At 38.1% G+C, this 18238-nt stretch overlaps 1 protein-coding gene across 1 annotated transcript in view; it reads left to right on the forward strand.

The window, feature by feature from the left end:
- Window positions 1–18238, forward strand: part of KIF3A (kinesin family member 3A) — an 83096-nt gene that overhangs the window by 29205 nt on the left and 35653 nt on the right. Inside the window, exon 5 of the mRNA XM_065918130.1 lies at window positions 6312–6417. Coding sequence (XP_065774202.1) covers window positions 6312–6417 — 106 coding nt within the window. The remainder of the gene's footprint in view (window positions 1–6311; window positions 6418–18238) is intronic.

Raw genomic sequence — 18238 nt, forward strand, 5'->3', positions numbered from 1 at the left:
TTTTTTAATCCATTCCTCTGTTGATGGACATTCAGGTTGCTTCCATATCTTGGCTATTGTAAAAGTGCTGCAATGAACAATGGAGTGCATGTATCTTTTCAAGTTAAATTTTTCTCTTGAGTTTATGCCCAGGAGTGGGACTGCTTGATCATATGGTAGTTTTTTTTTTTTTTCTTTTTTTTTTTTTTTTCCATTTACTCATTTGGCTGTGCTGGGTCTTTATGGCTGTGTGCAGGCTTTCTCTAGTTGCAGTGAGCAGGGGTTACTGTGTAGTTGCAGTGGGCAGGCTTCTCATTGCAATGTTTTCTCTTGTTGTGGAGCATGGGCTATAGGGTACATGGATTTCATTAGTTGTGGCACTCAGACCTAGTTGCCCCACAACGTATGAATTCTTGACCAGGGAGCAAACCTGTGTCCCCTCTGGGAGGTGGATTCTCAACCACTGGACCGCCAAGAAGTCCCATATGGTAGTTCTGTATTAGTTCTTTAAGGAATCTCCATACTGTTCTCCATGGTGGCTGTACCAGTTTACTTTCCCGCTAACAGTGTAGCGGGGGGTTGCCTCTTCTGCATGCCCTTTATTTGGGGACTTTTTGATGATGGCCATTCTGAGGATGTGAGGTGATATCTCATTGTAGTTTTGATTTGCATTTCTTTGATGTTGGGTATCTTTTCATGTACCTCTTGGCCATCTGTGTGTTATCTTTGGAAAAATACCTATTTAGGCCTTCTGCCCATTTTTTATTAGATTGTTAATTTTTTTGTTATTGAGCTGCATGAGCTGTTTGTATATTTTGGAGGTTAATACCTTGTTAGTGGCATACTTTGTAAATATCTTCTCCCTTTCTGTGGATAGTCTTATTTTTTTCTTTTATGGTTTCCTTTGCTATGCAAAAGCTTTTAAATTTAATTAGGTTCCATTTGTTTGTATTTTCATTACTCTGGGAGGTGGATTTGAAAAGATCTCTCTGGTTTATGTCAGAGTGTTCTGCCTATGTTTTCCTCTTAAGAGTTTTAAAATATTTAGCCTTAACATTTAGGTCTTTAATTCATTTGGGGTTTATATTTTTGTGTATAGTGATAGGGAGTATTCTAGTTTTATTTATTTAATGTAGTTGTCCTGTTTTTCCAACATCACTTATTGAAGAGACTGTCTTTTCCCCTTTGTATATTTCTGCCTCTTTGTCATAGATTACGTGACCATAGGTACATAGGTTTGGTCTGTTCCTGTTTTCTATTTCTTTCTGGTTCAGTTTTGGAAGGTCGTACCTTTCTAAGAGTTTGTCCACTTCTTCCAGGTTGTCCCATTTTATTGGCATATAGTTGCTTGTAGTGTAGTCTCTTATGATCCCTTTTATTTCTGTGGTATCCATTGTAATTAATCCTTTCACTTCTAATTTTACTGATTTGAGCTCTCTTTTTCTTGATGAGTCCAGGTAAAGGTTTATCAATTTTGTTTACCTTCTCAAAGAAACAGCTTTTATTTTTATTGATCTATTCTATTGTTATCCTTGTCTCCATTTCATTTACTTCTGCTCTGATCTTTATGATTTTTTTCCTTCTACTGACTTTGGGTTTTGTTTTTTCTTCTTTCTCTAATTGCTTTAGGTGCAAGGTTAGGTTGTTTATTTGAGATTTTTCTTGTTTTCTGAGGTAAGATTGTATTGCTGTAAACTTTGTATTAGAACTGCTTTCATTTCATGCCATAGCTTTTGAATATTCTTGCTTTCGTGTTCGTCTCTAGGTATTTTTTTATTTCCTCTTTGGTTTCTTCAGTGATCCATTGGTTGTTTAGTAGTAGCATATTGTTTAGACTCCAAGTATTTGTGTTTTTTACAGTTTTTTTTTTTTCTTGTATTGATTTCTCATCTTATAGCATTTTGGTCAGAAAAATGCTTAATATGATTTCAGTTTTGTTAAATTTACTGAGGCTTGCTTTGTGACCCAGTATGTGATCATTCCTAGAAAATGTTCCATGTACACTTGAAAAGAATGTATATTCTGCTGCTTTTGGATGAATGTTCTATAAAAATCAGTTGTCTTGCCTGTTCCGATGTCATTTAAGACCTATTTTTCCTTATTGACTTTCTGCCTGGATGATCTGTCCATTGTTGAAAGTGGGGTGTTAAGTCTTCTACAATCACTGTGTTACTGTCAGTTTCTCCTGGTCTTAGCATTTGCCTTATATATTGAGGTACTTCTGTGTTGGGTGCATGTATGTTTACAATTGTTATATTTTCTTCTTGGATCAGTCCCTTAATCATTATGTTAGTGTCCTTCTTTGTTTGTTGTAACAGTCTTTAAATTCTGTTTTGCATGATATGAGTATTGCTACTCCAGCTTTCTTTTGATTTCCATTTGCATGGAATACCTTTTTTCCACCTCATCACTTTTAGTCTGTATGTGTCCCTAGAGCTCAAATGGATCTGTTGTAGACAGCATATATATAGGTCTTTTTTTTTTTTTTTTTGTTCCACAGCAGTGATTTCCAATATTCTGTTTTCCAACTTATTTACCTGTTTTTCTACCTCATTTACTCTGCTACTGTTTCCTTCTATTGTGTTTTTCTTTTCAGTTGTTGTGTTGTTCATCTCTGTTTTTTAGATCTTCTAGCTCTTTTTAAAAATTTCCTGTATCTTTTTGGTCTGTGCCTCTATTTTTTGAGGTGTTGGATCATCTTTACTCTCATTACTCTGAATTTTCTCAGTTAGAGTGCCTGTCTCCGTTTCACTTAGTTGTTTTTTTTATAGTTTTATCTTGTTTCTTTGTCTGGGACATACTCTCCTGCCATCTCATTTTGTCTGCCTTTATGTGATTGCTGTTTCCATTCCACCAGCTGCAGGGTTATAGTTAGATTGCTTCTGCCATCTGCTCACTGGTGGATGAGGCTAATCTAAGAGGCTTGTGCAGACTTCCTGGTGGGAGGGAGTGTTTCTTGCCCACTGGAGGGTAGAGCTGGACCATGTACCTCTGGTGGACAGTGCTGTGTCAAAGGGTGTGTTTAACAGGCAGCTGTAGGCTTGGTGAGATTTTATGCAGCCTGTCTGCTGATGGGTGAGGCTGTGTTACTGCCCTGTTGGTCATTTGGCCTGAGGTGTCCCAGCACAGGAACCTATTGGCTGTTGGTTGGGGTTGGGTCTTGTGAGAAAATGATGGCCTCCAGGAGGGCTCACATCAATGAGTACTTCCCAAAACTATTGCTGCTAGTGTCTTCTCCACACAGTAATCCATAGCTGCCCCCCGACTCCCTAGGAGACTCTCCAAGACCCGCAGGTGGGTCTGGCCCAGGCTTCTATAAGGTCGCTGCTTTTCCCCTAGATACTGTTCTCCATGAGACCTTGTGTGTGCCCTCCAAGAGCAGAGTTTCTCTTTCCCCTAGTCATTTGCTCTACAGGCTCCTCTCAGTGCCAGACCCCAGGATGGGGACTGATATGGGGCTTAGAGCTTTCACTCTTGCAGCAGGACCGTTGTGATGTGATTATTCCCCAGTTTGTATGTTGCCCACCTGGCGCATATGGGATTTAATTTTATTGTGATTGCACCCCTTCTATGTCTTGTGGCTTCTCCTTTGTCTTTGAATATAGGATATCTGTTTTGGTAAGTTTCAGTGTTTGTTTTTGTTGTTGGGGTGGTGGTTCACCAGTTAGTTGTGACTTTGGTGTTTTCTTGACATGGTGTGAGCTCGCACCCTTCTGCTCCACCATCTTGTGTCAGGGTCCTGCTTTATTTCAGAATCATATTCAATTTTTTCATCTTTCATATATAATTTATGCTTAATAATTGAATATAGAATTAATAACTTGTGATTGGAAATGACCTTAGACTTTGCAGACTGATGCCAGTTTGAAGAATGTTTCCCATCTGCAGTAAGATAAGCATAGAAAGTGAAAGTACATGACTAAAAACTTTCATTGAAATCAGACATTTTCATGACATCCAAGTGCATGATTTTTTCCCAGAGATACCACTTTTCCACGTTAGAAATATACACATTATTTTTTAACATAGGTTTTCTGAGCATTGGTATAGACCAGTCATATTCACATAAAGATTTAAAGCATTTTAACACTTGAATCAAACCAGACCTTATGTGGAAGCCCAATCTATAAAATAAATGAAAGTAAAGTTCTTTTTATAATTTGTCTGGGACTAAAACCCCAAACTCGAACCGTGGCCCCCTCATTGCCACCAATAGGCCATCTAGTGCTTGTCAGAGCGTAGTCTGAAACCCACTGCTTTATGGAGATCAACACATTTATTTACTGCTACTAAAATTAGGAGTTAACATACATTCCATGACAGAGAAAAGGCAGTATTTGTAATGCATAAATATGTCTTATAAAAAAGACCCCAAACTGTAATTAGATTTAAAATCAACACCTAGAATTCAGAGTATTTGCTGCTGTGACTTTGTCTCTGATACTGTTTTTTAAACTTTTGTCATCTTTGTCTGTGAGGTCTTACTACCTGTGGAAATGGCTTGTCCCACTGGCAGCCACAGACCTCTACCTCAGTTTCACGTTATTCTGTTGATTTTTGGAGGTGACTTCTAGTCCATGCAAAATAAATTTTATATTTCTATGTATATTTTTCAATTAGTATTAAAATACTATGTGTATTTTAGATACACATATCCTAAATACAACCTTCAAATTGGATCAAAGTTCTCATAAAGTTACTCACAGAAAGATAATATTTTAACATGGATACCATAGATCTGATTATTTCACTCACCTGTGTGAAATATTCTAGTGATTTCAAATTGCTGTTAAGATAAAGACCAATAATTAGAGAAGTGCAAATCAAAACTACGGTGAGGTATCACCTCACAGCAGTCAGAATGGCCATCATTAAAAAGTTTGTAAATGCTGGAGATGGTGTGCAGAAAAGGGAGCCTTCCTGCACTGTTGGTGGGCATGTAAATTGGTGCAGCCACTATGAAAAAACTGTGTGGCGATTCCTAAGAAAACTAAAAAATAAGAATTGCCAAGTGACCCAGCAATTCCATTCCTGTGTGTATATCCAGTCAGAACTCTAATTTGAAAATATACATGCTCCCTTACCTCTTATGAACAGTCCTTCAGAGCCATCTGAGAGACTGTCTCTTGGGCTTAAATCTTCAGTATGTCCACTGAATAAACAGTTTGTAACTTTAGGTTGTGCATGTTTTTTAAGTGGACGCTAATTTCTTGGTGAAGCAGAGAAGGGTGTGGGTCGAGGGTCCGAGTCAGAGTATGAGCAGCAGCACTATTTATAGTGGCCAGCACATGGAAGCAGCCTAGGTGTTCATCGAGAGATGAGTGGGTGAAGAACATGTGGTGTGTGTGCAGTGGAATACGGCTCAGTCGTGAAAAGGGATGGAACAACGCCGTTTGCAGCAGCATGGATGAACCTTGAGACTATCACACTTTAAGTGAAGCAAGTCAGACAAATACCACAGTGTTGGTTTTTTGTGGAATCTAAAATATGACTCAAAATTGACTTACTTGTGAAACAGAAACAGACTCACAGGTATAGGAAACAGACTTGTGGCTGCCAGGGTGGGGGGAGTGCGGGAGGGATGGATCGGGGGTTTGGAATAGCAGGTGCAAGCTATTATATACAGAATAAAAAGCAGCAAGGTCCTACCATGTGGTATAGGGAACTATATTCAATATCCTGTAATAACCATAATGGAAAAGAATATGAAAAAGAATGTGTGTGTATGTTTGTATATGTATGTAATCTGAGTCACCTTGCTGTATACCAGAAGCTAGCACAACATTGTAAATCAACTATAGTTCAATAAAATCAAATTTGTCCAATAACTATGCTTAGTTTTATTTCTGCTTACCTCTTTAGCCAGATATCCCACCTGTTTCCCCTGCGCTGCCTGCTCTTTATTTGGCTTTTGTTTGTTTAGTTGGTTTTTGTTTTTTAAATTACCTAGTTTTTTCTCATTTCAGGCTTTTTGTACATACTCTCATCCTATTCTAACACAGATTGAACCTTCTATTTCTTCAGGTCTTAGCTTAAACATCATCTTGGGGAAACTTGTCCGGTTCCTGCTTCACTAGCTTGAGTCTCTCCATAATGTATTCTCATGTAGTTTCCTGTATTTTTTTTTTTTCATGGCATTATCACAGTTAAAATAATTTTTGTGTGTAATTATTTATTTGTATGTTCTCCCTGCAGATATTTACTTCCGCCATGTAGAAACTCTGCCTTATTCATCACTATCTAGCAGTATCCAGCATGTAGTAGATATTCGGTAAATAACTGTGGCAAAATTATGGATATATGTGTAAAGTCTCTATTTCTTTTTTTTTTAGGTTAAAGAAAGACCTGATGTGGGAGTTTATATCAAGGATTTATCAGCTTATGTGGTCAATAATGCTGATGATATGGATAGAATTATGACACTGGGCCATAAGAATCGTAAGTGTAGTGCTTAATTGTGATTAAACAGTTACGTGTTGAGTAGTCCGGTTTAGAAGCCAAGTTGGTATGGCACTTTGTACCATAAAGATTGGATTTTTAGGTTTCTTGTAAACCATTTCTCTTTGATTATGAAAGCATATATGCTTTGATATAAAGCATATGAATAAAAGATATCACAGATTGCTTTCTATGCTGTCCAGAATTTTGTTGCTTATTGATAATGCTATTATCTGAGACTCTCATATCACTGTCTTTTGTTAGCTGTAATAATATTGGTAACATTTATTGAGTACTTACCATGTGGCAAGTGCTTGTGCAAATGCTTTGTAAGAATGATCTCTTTTAATCCTCAGAATGAACTTTATTAAGGTATTAAATTCCTATGTTATAGCTGAGAAAACTGACATTTAAAGTAAATTATCTAAGGTCATATACTACTTAATAAGTGTCAGAGTGAGTATGTGAATCTACACTGTTAGTCAGCAGTAACCACTCAGCCACAAAAAGGAATGAATGTGAGTCAGTTGAACTGAGGTGGATGAACCTAGAGCCTGTTATACAGAGTGAAGTAAGTCAGAAAGAGAAAAATATTGTATATTTACACACACGTATAGAATCTACCTATTTGCAGGGCACCAGTAGAGACATAGATGTAGAGAACAACAGACATGGAGGCCACAACAGGGGAACGTGAAGGTGGGACGTATTGTGAAGGTAGCATTGACATATGTATACTACCATGTGTAAAATAGATAGCTAGTGAGAAGCTGCTATATAACACAGAGAGCCCAGCCTGGTGCTCTGTGACAACCAAGAGGAGTGGAATTGGCGGGGGGAGGTTGGGAGGGAGGCTCAAGAGGGAGGTGATACATATATATGGGCTTCCCTTGTGGCCCAGCTGGTAAAGAATCTGCCTGCAGTGCAGGAGATCTGGGTTTGATTCCTGGGTTGGGAAGATCACCTGGAGAAGGGAACTGGCTACTCACTCCAGTATTCTGGCCTGGAGAATTCCATGGACTGTATAGTCCATGGGGTTGGAAAGAGTCGGACATGACTGAGTGACTTGCACCTTACACTTCAATTCATATATATATGTGTGTGTGTGTACATGTGTGTGTATATATATAGTCATGGCTGATTCATGTTGTTGTAAGGCAGAAACCAACACAGCATTGTAAAGCAAGTATCCTCCAATTAAAAAATTAAAAATATATATTCAGCTTAAAAAAATACCCTGGCTCTATAGTGCCTTCCTTTTATTGCTAAGAAAGCAAACAAAATGGCATTCTTTTTAGTAAGTTTCAAGTTTTTTATAAAGAATAAAAAACTTTTGCAATATTGCTGATCCCTCTCTCCAACCCCTCCAGGGCTGAGTACTAATGATATTGCTAACAGCAATTAGAAGTTTGAGGTGAAAGATAAGAACATAGAAAGTAAACTTTTTTTTTTTTTTTTTATCATGAAACTTTGTATTTTGTATTGGGGTATAGCCAGTTAACAATGTTGTGGTAGTTTCAAGTGAACAGCAGAGGTGCTCAGCGGTAGATACACATGTGTCCATTCTTCCTCAAACCCTCCTCCCATCTAGGCTGACACAGAACATTGAGCAGAGTTCCATGTGCTGTACAATAGGTCTTTGTTGGTTATCCATTTTAAATAAAGCAGTATGTACATTACCTTCCCAAAGTCCCTAACTAAGTCCCCCACCACCTCCCCCCAACCATAAGTTCATTTTCTAAGACTCTGAGTCTGTTTCGTAAGTAAGTTCATTTGTATCATTTCTTTTTAGATTCCACATATAAGGGATGTCATATGATATTTCTCCTCTGACTTACTCCACTCAGTATGACACTCTTAAGGTCTACCCAAATATCATTATTTCATTCTTTTTAATGGCTGAGTAATATTCCATTGTATGTATGTACCACATCTTTATCCATTTCTCTGTTGATGGATGTTTAGGTGTCTTGGCTATTGCATACAGTGCAGCAGTGAACATTGCGGTGCATGTATCCTTTTGGATCATGTTTTTCTCTGGGTATGTGCCCGGAGTGGGATTGTAGGATCACATAGTAACTATTTTTAGTCTTTTCAGGAACCGTCATACTGTTCTCCTTAGTGGCTGTACCAATTTACATTCCCGTGTACCAATTTACATACAACCGTCATACTGTTCTCCATAGCGACTGTACCAATTTACATTCCCGTGTACCAATTTACATACAACCGTCATACTGTTCTCCTTAGTGGCTTTACCAATTTACATTCCCACCAACAGTGCAGGAGGGTTCCCTTCTCTCCACACCCTCTTTAGCATTTGTTGTTGGCGAATTTTTTGATGATAACCATTCTGACTGGTGTGAAGTGATATCTCATTGTAGTTTTGACTTGTATTTCTCTAGTAACTAGTGACACTGAACTTCTTTTCATGTGCCTATTGGCCATCTGTATATCCTCTTTGGAGAAAGCCCTATTCAGGTCTTCTGCCCATTTTTTGAGTGGGTTCTTTGTTTTGATGCTATTAAGCATCATAAACTGTAGATTTTAGAGACTAATCCCTTATTGGTCACATCATTTGCAAATATTTTCTCCCAATCTGTGAGTTGTCTTTTCATTTTGTTTATTGTTTCCTTTGCTGTGCAAAAGCTTTTGAGTTTAAGTAGATCCCATTTGTTTATTTTTGCTTTTGTTTCCATTATTCTAGAAGATGGATAAAAAAAGATGTTGCTGTGATTTATGTCTGAGAGTGTTCTGCGTATGTTTTCTTCTAAGAGTTTATTTTATAGTGTTCCTTCTAGCATTTAGGTCTTTAATCCATTTTGAGCTTATTTTTGTGTATGGAGTTAAGGAATGATGTAATTTCATTTTTTGACATGTGGCTGTCCAGTTTTCTCAACACTGTTTGTTGAAGAGACTGACTTCCAACATTGTGTGATCTTGCCTCCTTTGTCATAGATTAATGACATATTATTAATTAATGACATAATTAATGTCATAGGTTCATGGGCTTATTTCTGGGTTTTCTGTCTTGTTCCATTGATCTATATTTCTGTTTTTGTGCCAGTACCATACTGTTTTGATGATTGTGGCTTTGTAGTATAGTCTGAAGTCAGGGAGCCTGATTCCCCCAGCTCTGTTTTTCTTTTTCAAGGTTGCTTTGGTTATTTGGGGTCTTTTGTATCTCCATACAAATTCTGAGATTTTTGTTGTTGTTGTTGTTCTAGTTCTGTGAAAAATGTCGTTGCTAATTTGATAGGGATTGCATTGAATCTGTAGATTGCCTTAGGTAGTATAGTCATTTTGACAATATTGATTCTTCCAGTCTGTGAAAATGGTTTATCTTTCCATCTGTTTATATCTTCTTTGATTTCTTTCATCGGCATCTTATAGTTTTCAGAGTACATATCTTTTGTCTCCTTAGGTTTTATATTCCTTAGGTTTATTCCTGGGTATTTTATTCTTTTTGATACAGTGGTAAGTGGAATTGCTTCTTGAATTTCTCTTTCTGATCTTTTATTGTTAGTGTATAGAAATGCAACGGGTTTCTGTATATTAATTTTGTAACCTGCAACTTTACCACATTCATTGATGAGTTCTTGTAGTTTCTGCAAACAGTGATGGTTTAACTTATTCTTTTCCAATTTGGATTCCCTTTATTTCTTTTTCTTCTCTGATTGCTGTAGCTAGGACTTTCAAAACTTTGTTGAATAAAAGTGGTGAGAGTGGACATCCTTGTTTTGTTTCTGATCTTAGAGGGAATGCTTTCAGCTTTTCACCATTGAGTATGATGCTAGCTGTAGGCTTGTCATATATGGTCTTTTTTTATGTTGAGGTATATGCCCTCTGTGCTCACTTTCTGGAGAGTTTTTATCATAAAAATGTGTTGAATTTTTGTCAAAAGCTTTTTCTGCATCTATTGAGATGGTCATGTGGTTTTTATTCTTCAGTTCGTTGAGGTGGTATATTATAGTGATGGATTTGTGGATGTTGAAAAATCCTTGCATCCCTGTGATGAATCCCACTTGATCATGGTGTATGATCTTTTTGATGTGTTGTTGGATATAAATTGCTAGTATTTTGTTGAGAATTTTTACATCTATGTTCATCAGTGGTGTTGGCCTATGATTTTCTTTTTTTGTGGTATTTTTTGTCTGGTTTTGGTATCAGAGTGTTGGTGGCCTCATAAAATGAGTTTGGAAGTTTTCCTTCCTATGCAACTTTTTGAAACAGTTTCAGAAGGATAGGTATTAACTCTTCTTTAAATGTTTGATAAAATTTGTCTGTGAAGCCGTCAGGTCCTGGACTTTTGTTTATTGGGAGATCTTTAATCACAGTTTCAGTGCTTGGGATTGATCTGTTCATACTTTCTTGTTTCTTCCTCGTTCAGTCTGGGGAGACTGTACCTTTCTAAGAATTTGTCCATTTCTTCCAGGTTGTCCATTTTATTGGCATACAGTTGTTCATAGTAGTTTCTTAAAATCCTTGGTATTTCTGTGGAGTCAGTTATAACTTCTACTTTTCCATTTCTAATTTTACTGATTTGAGTCCTCTCCCTTTTTTCCTTGATGAGTCTGGCTAAAGGTTTATCGATTTTGTTTATCTTTTCAAAGTATCAGCTTTTAGTTTCATTGATCTTTATGATTTTGTCTCTATTTCTTCTCTGATCTTTATGATTTCCTTCCTTCTACTAACTTACAGATTTTGTTCGTTCTTCTTTCTCTAGTTGTTTTACGTGTAAAGTTTGGTTGTTTATTTGAGATTTTTCTTGTTTCTTTTTGTGTGTGTGTGTGTTTTATGTATCACTTTATTCATTTTTATCCATTCTATTATGTATCTATTACTTTTTTTTTTCTTTATTAGTTGGAGGCTAATTACTTCACAACACTTCAGTGGATTTTGTCATATTCTTGTTTCTTGAGATAGCATTGTATTGCTATCAACTTCCCTCTTAGAACTGCTTTTGCTGCATCCCATTATTTTTTGGACCATTGTGCTTTCATTTTCATTTGTCTCTAAGTGTTTTTTTTCCTTCTTTGCTTTTTTCAGTGATCCAGTGGTTGTTTAGTAGAATATTATTTAGCTAAACACACGTTTGTGTTTCTTAGAGTTTTTTTCTTGTTTATTTCTAATTTTAAAGCATTGTGATCAGAAAAGATGCTTGATACGATTTTGATTTTCTTAAATTTGCTGAAGCTCGCCTTGTGGCCCAGCATGTGGTCAATCCTGGAGAATGTTCTGCATGCCCTTGAGAAGAATGCATAGTCTGTTGCTTTTGGATGGAATATTCTATAGATATCAGTTAAATCCAACTCGTCTATAGTGTCATTTAAGGCCTGTGTTTCCTTAGTGATTTTCTGTCTGGATGATCTGTCCATTGATAGAAGTGGAGTGTTAAAGTACCCCACTGTTATTATGTTACTGTCTGTTTCTTACTTTATGTTTGTTAGTATTTGCTTTACATACTGAAGTGCTCCGGTGTTGGGTCCATATATATTTAAAATTGTTATATCTTCTTGGATTGAACCCTGGATCATTATGTAGTGTCCTTTGTCTCTTATAACCATCTTTGTCTTAAAGTTTATTTTCTCTGACATGAGTATTGCTGCTCCAGATTTCTTATGATTGATGTTTGCATGAAATACTTTCTCCCATCCTCTTACTTTCAAACTGTAAGTATCCGTAGGTCTGAGGTGGGCTGTTATAGACAACTTATATATGGATGTTGTTTTTCTATCCACCAAGCCAGCCAGTCTATGTTGGTGCATTTAATCCATTTACATTTAAGATAATTATCGATATGTATGATCCTGTTACATTTTGTTAATTGTTTTAGGTTTATTTTTGTAGATCTTTTCCTTCTCTTGTGTTCCTGCTGAGAGAAGTTCCCTTAGCGTTTGCTGCACAGCTGGTCTCACGGTGCTGAATTCTCTTAGGCTTTGTTTGTCTGGTAAGCTTTTGATTTCTTCATCAAATCTGAGTGAGAGTCTTGCTGGGTAGAGTATTCTTCGTTGAAGGTTCTTCTCTTTTATTACTTGGAATATATCGTGCCATTCTTTTCTGGCTTGTAGAGTTTCTGTTGAGAAATTAGCTGATAACATTATGGGATTTCCTTTGAATGTTGCCTTTTTCCCCTTATTGGTTTTGCCTTTAGTTTTTGTCTGTTTGATTACTATATGCCTTGGTGAGTTCCTCCTTGGGTTTGTTCTGGCACTCCTGGTGTATCCTGGACTTGGTTGACTATTTCCTTTCCCATGTTAGGGAAGTTTGTAGTTGTTATCTCTTCAGATATTTTCTCGGGTCCTTTCTCTCTTCTTCTAGCATCCCTACCGTGTGAAAATTGGTGCACTTAATGTTGTTCCAGTGGTCTCTTAGGCTGCCTTCTTTTATTTTCATTCTTTTTTCTATTTTCTGTTTTGCAGCAGTGATTTCTACCATTTTGTCTTCTGAATCCCTTGTCCATTCTTCTGCCTTAGTTACTCTGCTGTTGATTCTTTGTAGTGTATTGTTCATCTCTATTTGCTTGTTCTTTAGTTCTTCTAGGTCTTTGGTAAACATTTCTTGCATCTTCTCCATTATTTTTCTGAGATCCTGGATTGTTGTCACTGTCATTATTCTGAGTTCTTTTTCTAGGGGGTTATCTATCTCTACTTCATTTAGTTGTTTTTCTGGGGATTTATTTTGTTCCTTCATCTGGGACATAATCCTATTTCTTTTCATTCTGGTTAGCTTTCTGTGATTATGGTATTAATTCAGGATTATAGTTACTGCTTTTTCTGTCTGCTTTCTGGTGGATGAGGATAAGGGGCTTGTGCAAGCTTCTGGATGGTAGAGATTGGCTTTGGGGAACACTGGGTCTTGCTCTGGCTGGCAGGGCCATACTCAGTAAAACTTTAATCCAGTTGTCTGCTGGTGAGGGGGCTGCACTCCCTCCCTGTTAGTTGTTTGGCTTGAGGCAACCCAGGCCTAGAGTCTGTAGGTTCTGTGATAGGGCTCTTGGCTGCCTCCAAGAGGACTTAGGCTGAGACGCGTCTCCCAAGACTGCAGTTGTCAGTGCCCTTGTCCCTGTGATGGGCCACCGCCAACCAACACCTCTGAAGGAGACCCTCACACACTCACAGGTAGATCTGGCTCAGTCTCCTGTGGGCTCACTGTTTCTTTCCCCTGGGTCCTGGTGCACACAAGGTTTTATTTGTGCCCTCCAAGAGTGGAGCCTCTGTTTCCCCACAGTCCTGTGGGAGTCCTGTAATCAAATCCTAATGGCCTTCAAAGACAGATTCCCTGGGGATTCCCAGTCCCTTTGTTGGGTCCCCAGGCTGGAAAGCCTGATGTGGGGCCTAGGTATTACTGTTCTCCAGTTTGTGGTTTGCCCACCCAGTGGGTTTAAGATTTGATTTTTATCGTGATTGCACCCCTCCCAACCGTCTCGTTGAGGCGTCTCCTCTGTCTTTGGATGTGAGGGTATCTTTTTTTTGGTGGGTTCCAGTGTCTTCCTGTTGTTGTTTGTTCAACAGCTAGTTGCAATTTTGGTGCTCTCGCAGGAAAAGATGAGTGCATGTCCTTCTACTCTACCATCTTGAACCAGTCTCAGGTAAACATTTTTTTTTTTTTTTTTAAATTTGTGACTAGACTAAAATCTAGCAAACTCAAGGAAATGAAGCAAAAATTGTAAAAAAATCAATTGTCTTCTTATAAGCCAAATAATAGAAAAATAGAAGACCAAAACTTTTACAGGAAAATGAGCAAAAGATATATGTGAATATGTTGTTCACAGAAGAACTGTCCTCAGCAGTAAGTATATGAAAGGATGTTCAACTTCACAAGTAATCAGGAAATGTATATTAAAACAACAATGGGAGATATTTTATTCATCAGTTTGGATGAAAGGATATCCAGGTTGGTGATACTCTGAAGAAATGGTCAGTGGTGATGGAAATATACAGCCTTTTTGAAGGATAATATAAGTGTATCTGTTGAAATTTTAAGAATGCAGTCCTTTGACCCACTGTTTCTATTTCTAGATATATTGAATATATTCTAGAAAGATATTTTTTGATGTGAACAAAAAATACCTTATTGCAGCATTATTTATAAGGGCAAGAAGTTTGATGCAATCTAATCATCAGTAGAATATTGGTTATGTAAATTATGGTGCAAAAATACTATGGACTATAGTGAAGCTATAAAAAACAACACTGAGTTAAATCTACATGTAGAGACTCAAAAGACTTTGCAGATGTAAGTGAAAAAGAAATCTAACTAGCAAAGTATGTACTGCATTATCCTATTTATATATGTGTTAAGAAAGCCAAATTATTAAACTTTATGTGTTTAGGTATTGTCTGTGTGTGTTCACATGTGTGTATATGAAGTACAGAATGAAAAGACATTTAATAGTGGTTACATTTAGTGAAAGGGAAATAACATTGAAAGAAAGGGCTGTAAGGGAGCTTTCTCTTTGCTTTATGTATGTGTGTATTTTTAAATTTTTTGTATTAGGAATATGTTCATGTATTGCTTATTTAATTAAAAACTTGAACATAATTTATTCATAATAGTGACCAAAACCTTCCATAAACTACTTAAAAATTAATTTAACTTGATATGTGAGATTTGTCCAAGGAAAATGAAAAAATTCTAATGGGAGAGATAAAATGAAAGGAAGGTAAAGAGATTTGAAGACCTAAGAGCAGGAAGGAAAACAATCTTAATAAATAAATTGAGTTCAAGAATTAAATATTTAGGGTGGAGTGGTGGGGGGAAGGGAATCCTACACTATTGGTGACAATGTAAATTTGGTGCAGCCACTTTGGAAAATAGTATGGAGGTTCCTCAGAAAACTAGAGTTGGCCATATAGTTGAGCAGCTCCACTCCTGGGAATATATCCAGACAAAAGTATAATTTGAAAAGATACATGCGGAGAACAAGATGATGGAAGAGTAAGTATATGTGGAGCACATCTCTCTCCACAGATACATCAGGAATATACCTTCAGACACAGAAGTGTGTGCAGAACAGCAGCTGAGAGTGGACAAGGAGTACCTGACTGGCAGAAAAGAATGTATTGACTCATGCAAAACTCAGTAGGATGAAGGAACTAGGGGAAAAAACAGGAGTGTTAGTAGGACTGGACCTGCTTTTAGCAGGTGGGGGAGCTGAAGCAGAGGTCAGGTCCCCACATCGGGGCAGTTTTCTGAGTCAGAGGAGAAACATTTAAGGCTGAGAGTGAAACAGCTGATTTGTGGCAGCCTAAATGGAATGAGAATCAGTCCTTGCTGCAGCCATACATACCCCAGATGGCGCAGTGGCTGGGGGCTGGAGTTTAGGGATTGTGGAGCAATCCCCCTGGTGAGGGCTGCTGTTGACTGCAGAGAGACGGAGGGGATGTGAGGGAGGAGATTATGGTGGGAAATGCCTGTGGGGCAGCTATGGAAGCAAGGCCATACTGCTGAGTCACGCGTAGGGGATGGAGCCATCACCATAGCCTCTCTCCCCCCACATGCCAGCATGTGCAGCTGAACAATAGAGAGGCCGGCCCCTCAAACACCTGATGCACTGAACTACAGAGTAGGGCCCCAGCCGGGGGGCCCTTCTGTGTGCCTGATGTGCTGAACTACAGAGACCCCAGGCAAGGAAGCCTCTCAGCGCCTGATTGTGCGAATAGAGACCAGCCAAAGAGGCCTTTTGATCGCCAACTACAAGAGGCTAGAAAAAAGACTCTGATAGGGCCATAACTCCTGCGGCAGAGGCAGTCCGTGTCCCTGCACACTTGGCGCCGCAAGGGTCTCCACAAGCCAAGCAGCTGCGCCACCTTCACACTCAACTCTCACTGGGGCACAGCTGCCACAGGCAAAAGAAGTTTTGTGCCTATGTGCACAGGGTCACTTCTGTAGTGTCTGACTCTTTGCGACCCTGTAGACTGTGGCCTACGAGGCTTCTCTGTCAGGGAAGGGGCTTCTCCAGGCAAGAAAACTGGAGCGTATTGGCAATACTGGCATATTGGCCAAAGGGTATTGTCATACCCTTCTAGAGCACTATATTTCTTGCTGCCCTCGCTGCCGACTCCCCTGAGTACCTGGTGCTGCCAGAACCCCTGCGACCCAAGCAGCTGCATCACCTCCACACTGGTCTTCACTGGTGCATCCAAGTCATCCAGAGCAGTCTCAGGAGCAAACTCCAGTGGACGACCCACATGCAGAGGTGGAAATAAAACCACAGTTGAAACCCAGGGGCAGTGTAACTAAGGAAGAAGACCCCAAACCCTCTCACCACCTGTACAAGCTGCAGATTAAATCCACATGATCAACTAGGCAGACTCTGTGTCTGTGGAATATATAAAGGGTCATTGAGAGCTCCCACAAAAAACGCACTAGTTCTGATAGCTGTGGGCATTGGAGTCAAGAACACAGAGAGGAGTAGGACCAGGTTAGGATCTGAGCTGCCCCCACAGCAGGTCCAGAGATCAGCACGGTGTTGGAGGGCATCCTAGGGAGGTGGGGTGGACTGTGACACCCAGTGAGGGAAAGGACTCTTGACAGCAGTGGCTCAAGAAAAACATTTATTATTTTCTTATGTTTTGACTTGTTCTGTAGATTCTTTTGGATTTTTTTCCTTCTTTTTTCCCCTGCCCCATTGTAGTTGTTGATTTTATTGGCACTATGAAATCTAATTAAGCTTTTGAGCTTTTTTCTTTTCTTTTTTTTCCTCAGTCACATTTTTTTTATTGTTGTAAACCTCTGCCTCCACATTGGGGTTTTGCAGTTCTGGGGAGTTTTCCTTTATTTCCCCATTTTTCTTTATTAATTTTAATTTTTAAAATCTATTATTATTTTTCTGCATTTATTCCCATGTTTGCTTTTCCCACTGTTCTTTTCCCCTTGTTAATCTTTAATATATATAAATCTTCTTTATGTACTTCTGTTTAACTTTGCAAATCTATTCTTTCTTTCTTTTCTTTCTTTCCTTTCCTCTCAACATGTTTGTTAGTTTTATTTTCATTGCTTTATACCTCAATTGGCATCTTGCCTTAGTTTTGTTTTTCAGTTTGTGCTTTAGTTAGTTTTGTTCTGGTAGACATAATTTTTGGTTCCCTTTGTTCCATGGGTCAATCTATTGTGCTGTATTTTTGTTGTACTGTTTTGATTTTGCTTATGAGTATATATGTAGATGTGTATATTCAGTCACACTTTTTATTGTTGTTATAAACTTCTCCATTTGTATTGGGCTTTTGCAGTTCTATGGAGTTTTCCTTTTTTCTTTCTTCTGTTTTTTTTTTTTTCCCCTCTTTTTTATAATTTTAATTTTTAATTTTTTAAAACCTATTATATTTTTTCTACGTTTATTCCTTTGTTTGTCTTTCCTCCTGTTCTTTTCCCCTTGCAGTTAATCTTTAATGTATATAAATCTTCTTCATCTGCCTCTATTTAACTTTGCATATCTATTCTTTCTTTTTTCCCTTTCCTCTCAACATTTTTGTTAGTTTTCTTTTCATCGCTTTATTCCCCACTTGCCACCTTGCCTTAGTTTTGTTTTCCAGTGTGTGCTTTAGTTAGTGTGTTCTTAACTGATAAATATAATTTTTGATTTCCTTTGTTTGCTGGGTCAGTCTATTGTACTTGATTTTTGTTGGACTCTTTTGACTTTGCTCATGGGTGTATATGTATATGTGTATATTCCATTATTTTAATTATTACTTGCCTGATTTTGTAACTGCCATTTGTCCGGGGCTCATCTTTGGTTTCTCATTTTTGGATATTTGTTTTAATCTCATTTAATGCCATAACAAACCACTTGTGGAATCTTCGTTCCTGGCCAGAAATC

This window comes from Muntiacus reevesi, chromosome 1, assembly GCF_963930625.1.
Source record: "Muntiacus reevesi chromosome 1, mMunRee1.1, whole genome shotgun sequence".
Classification (NCBI taxonomy): Eukaryota; Metazoa; Chordata; class Mammalia; order Artiodactyla; family Cervidae; genus Muntiacus; species Muntiacus reevesi.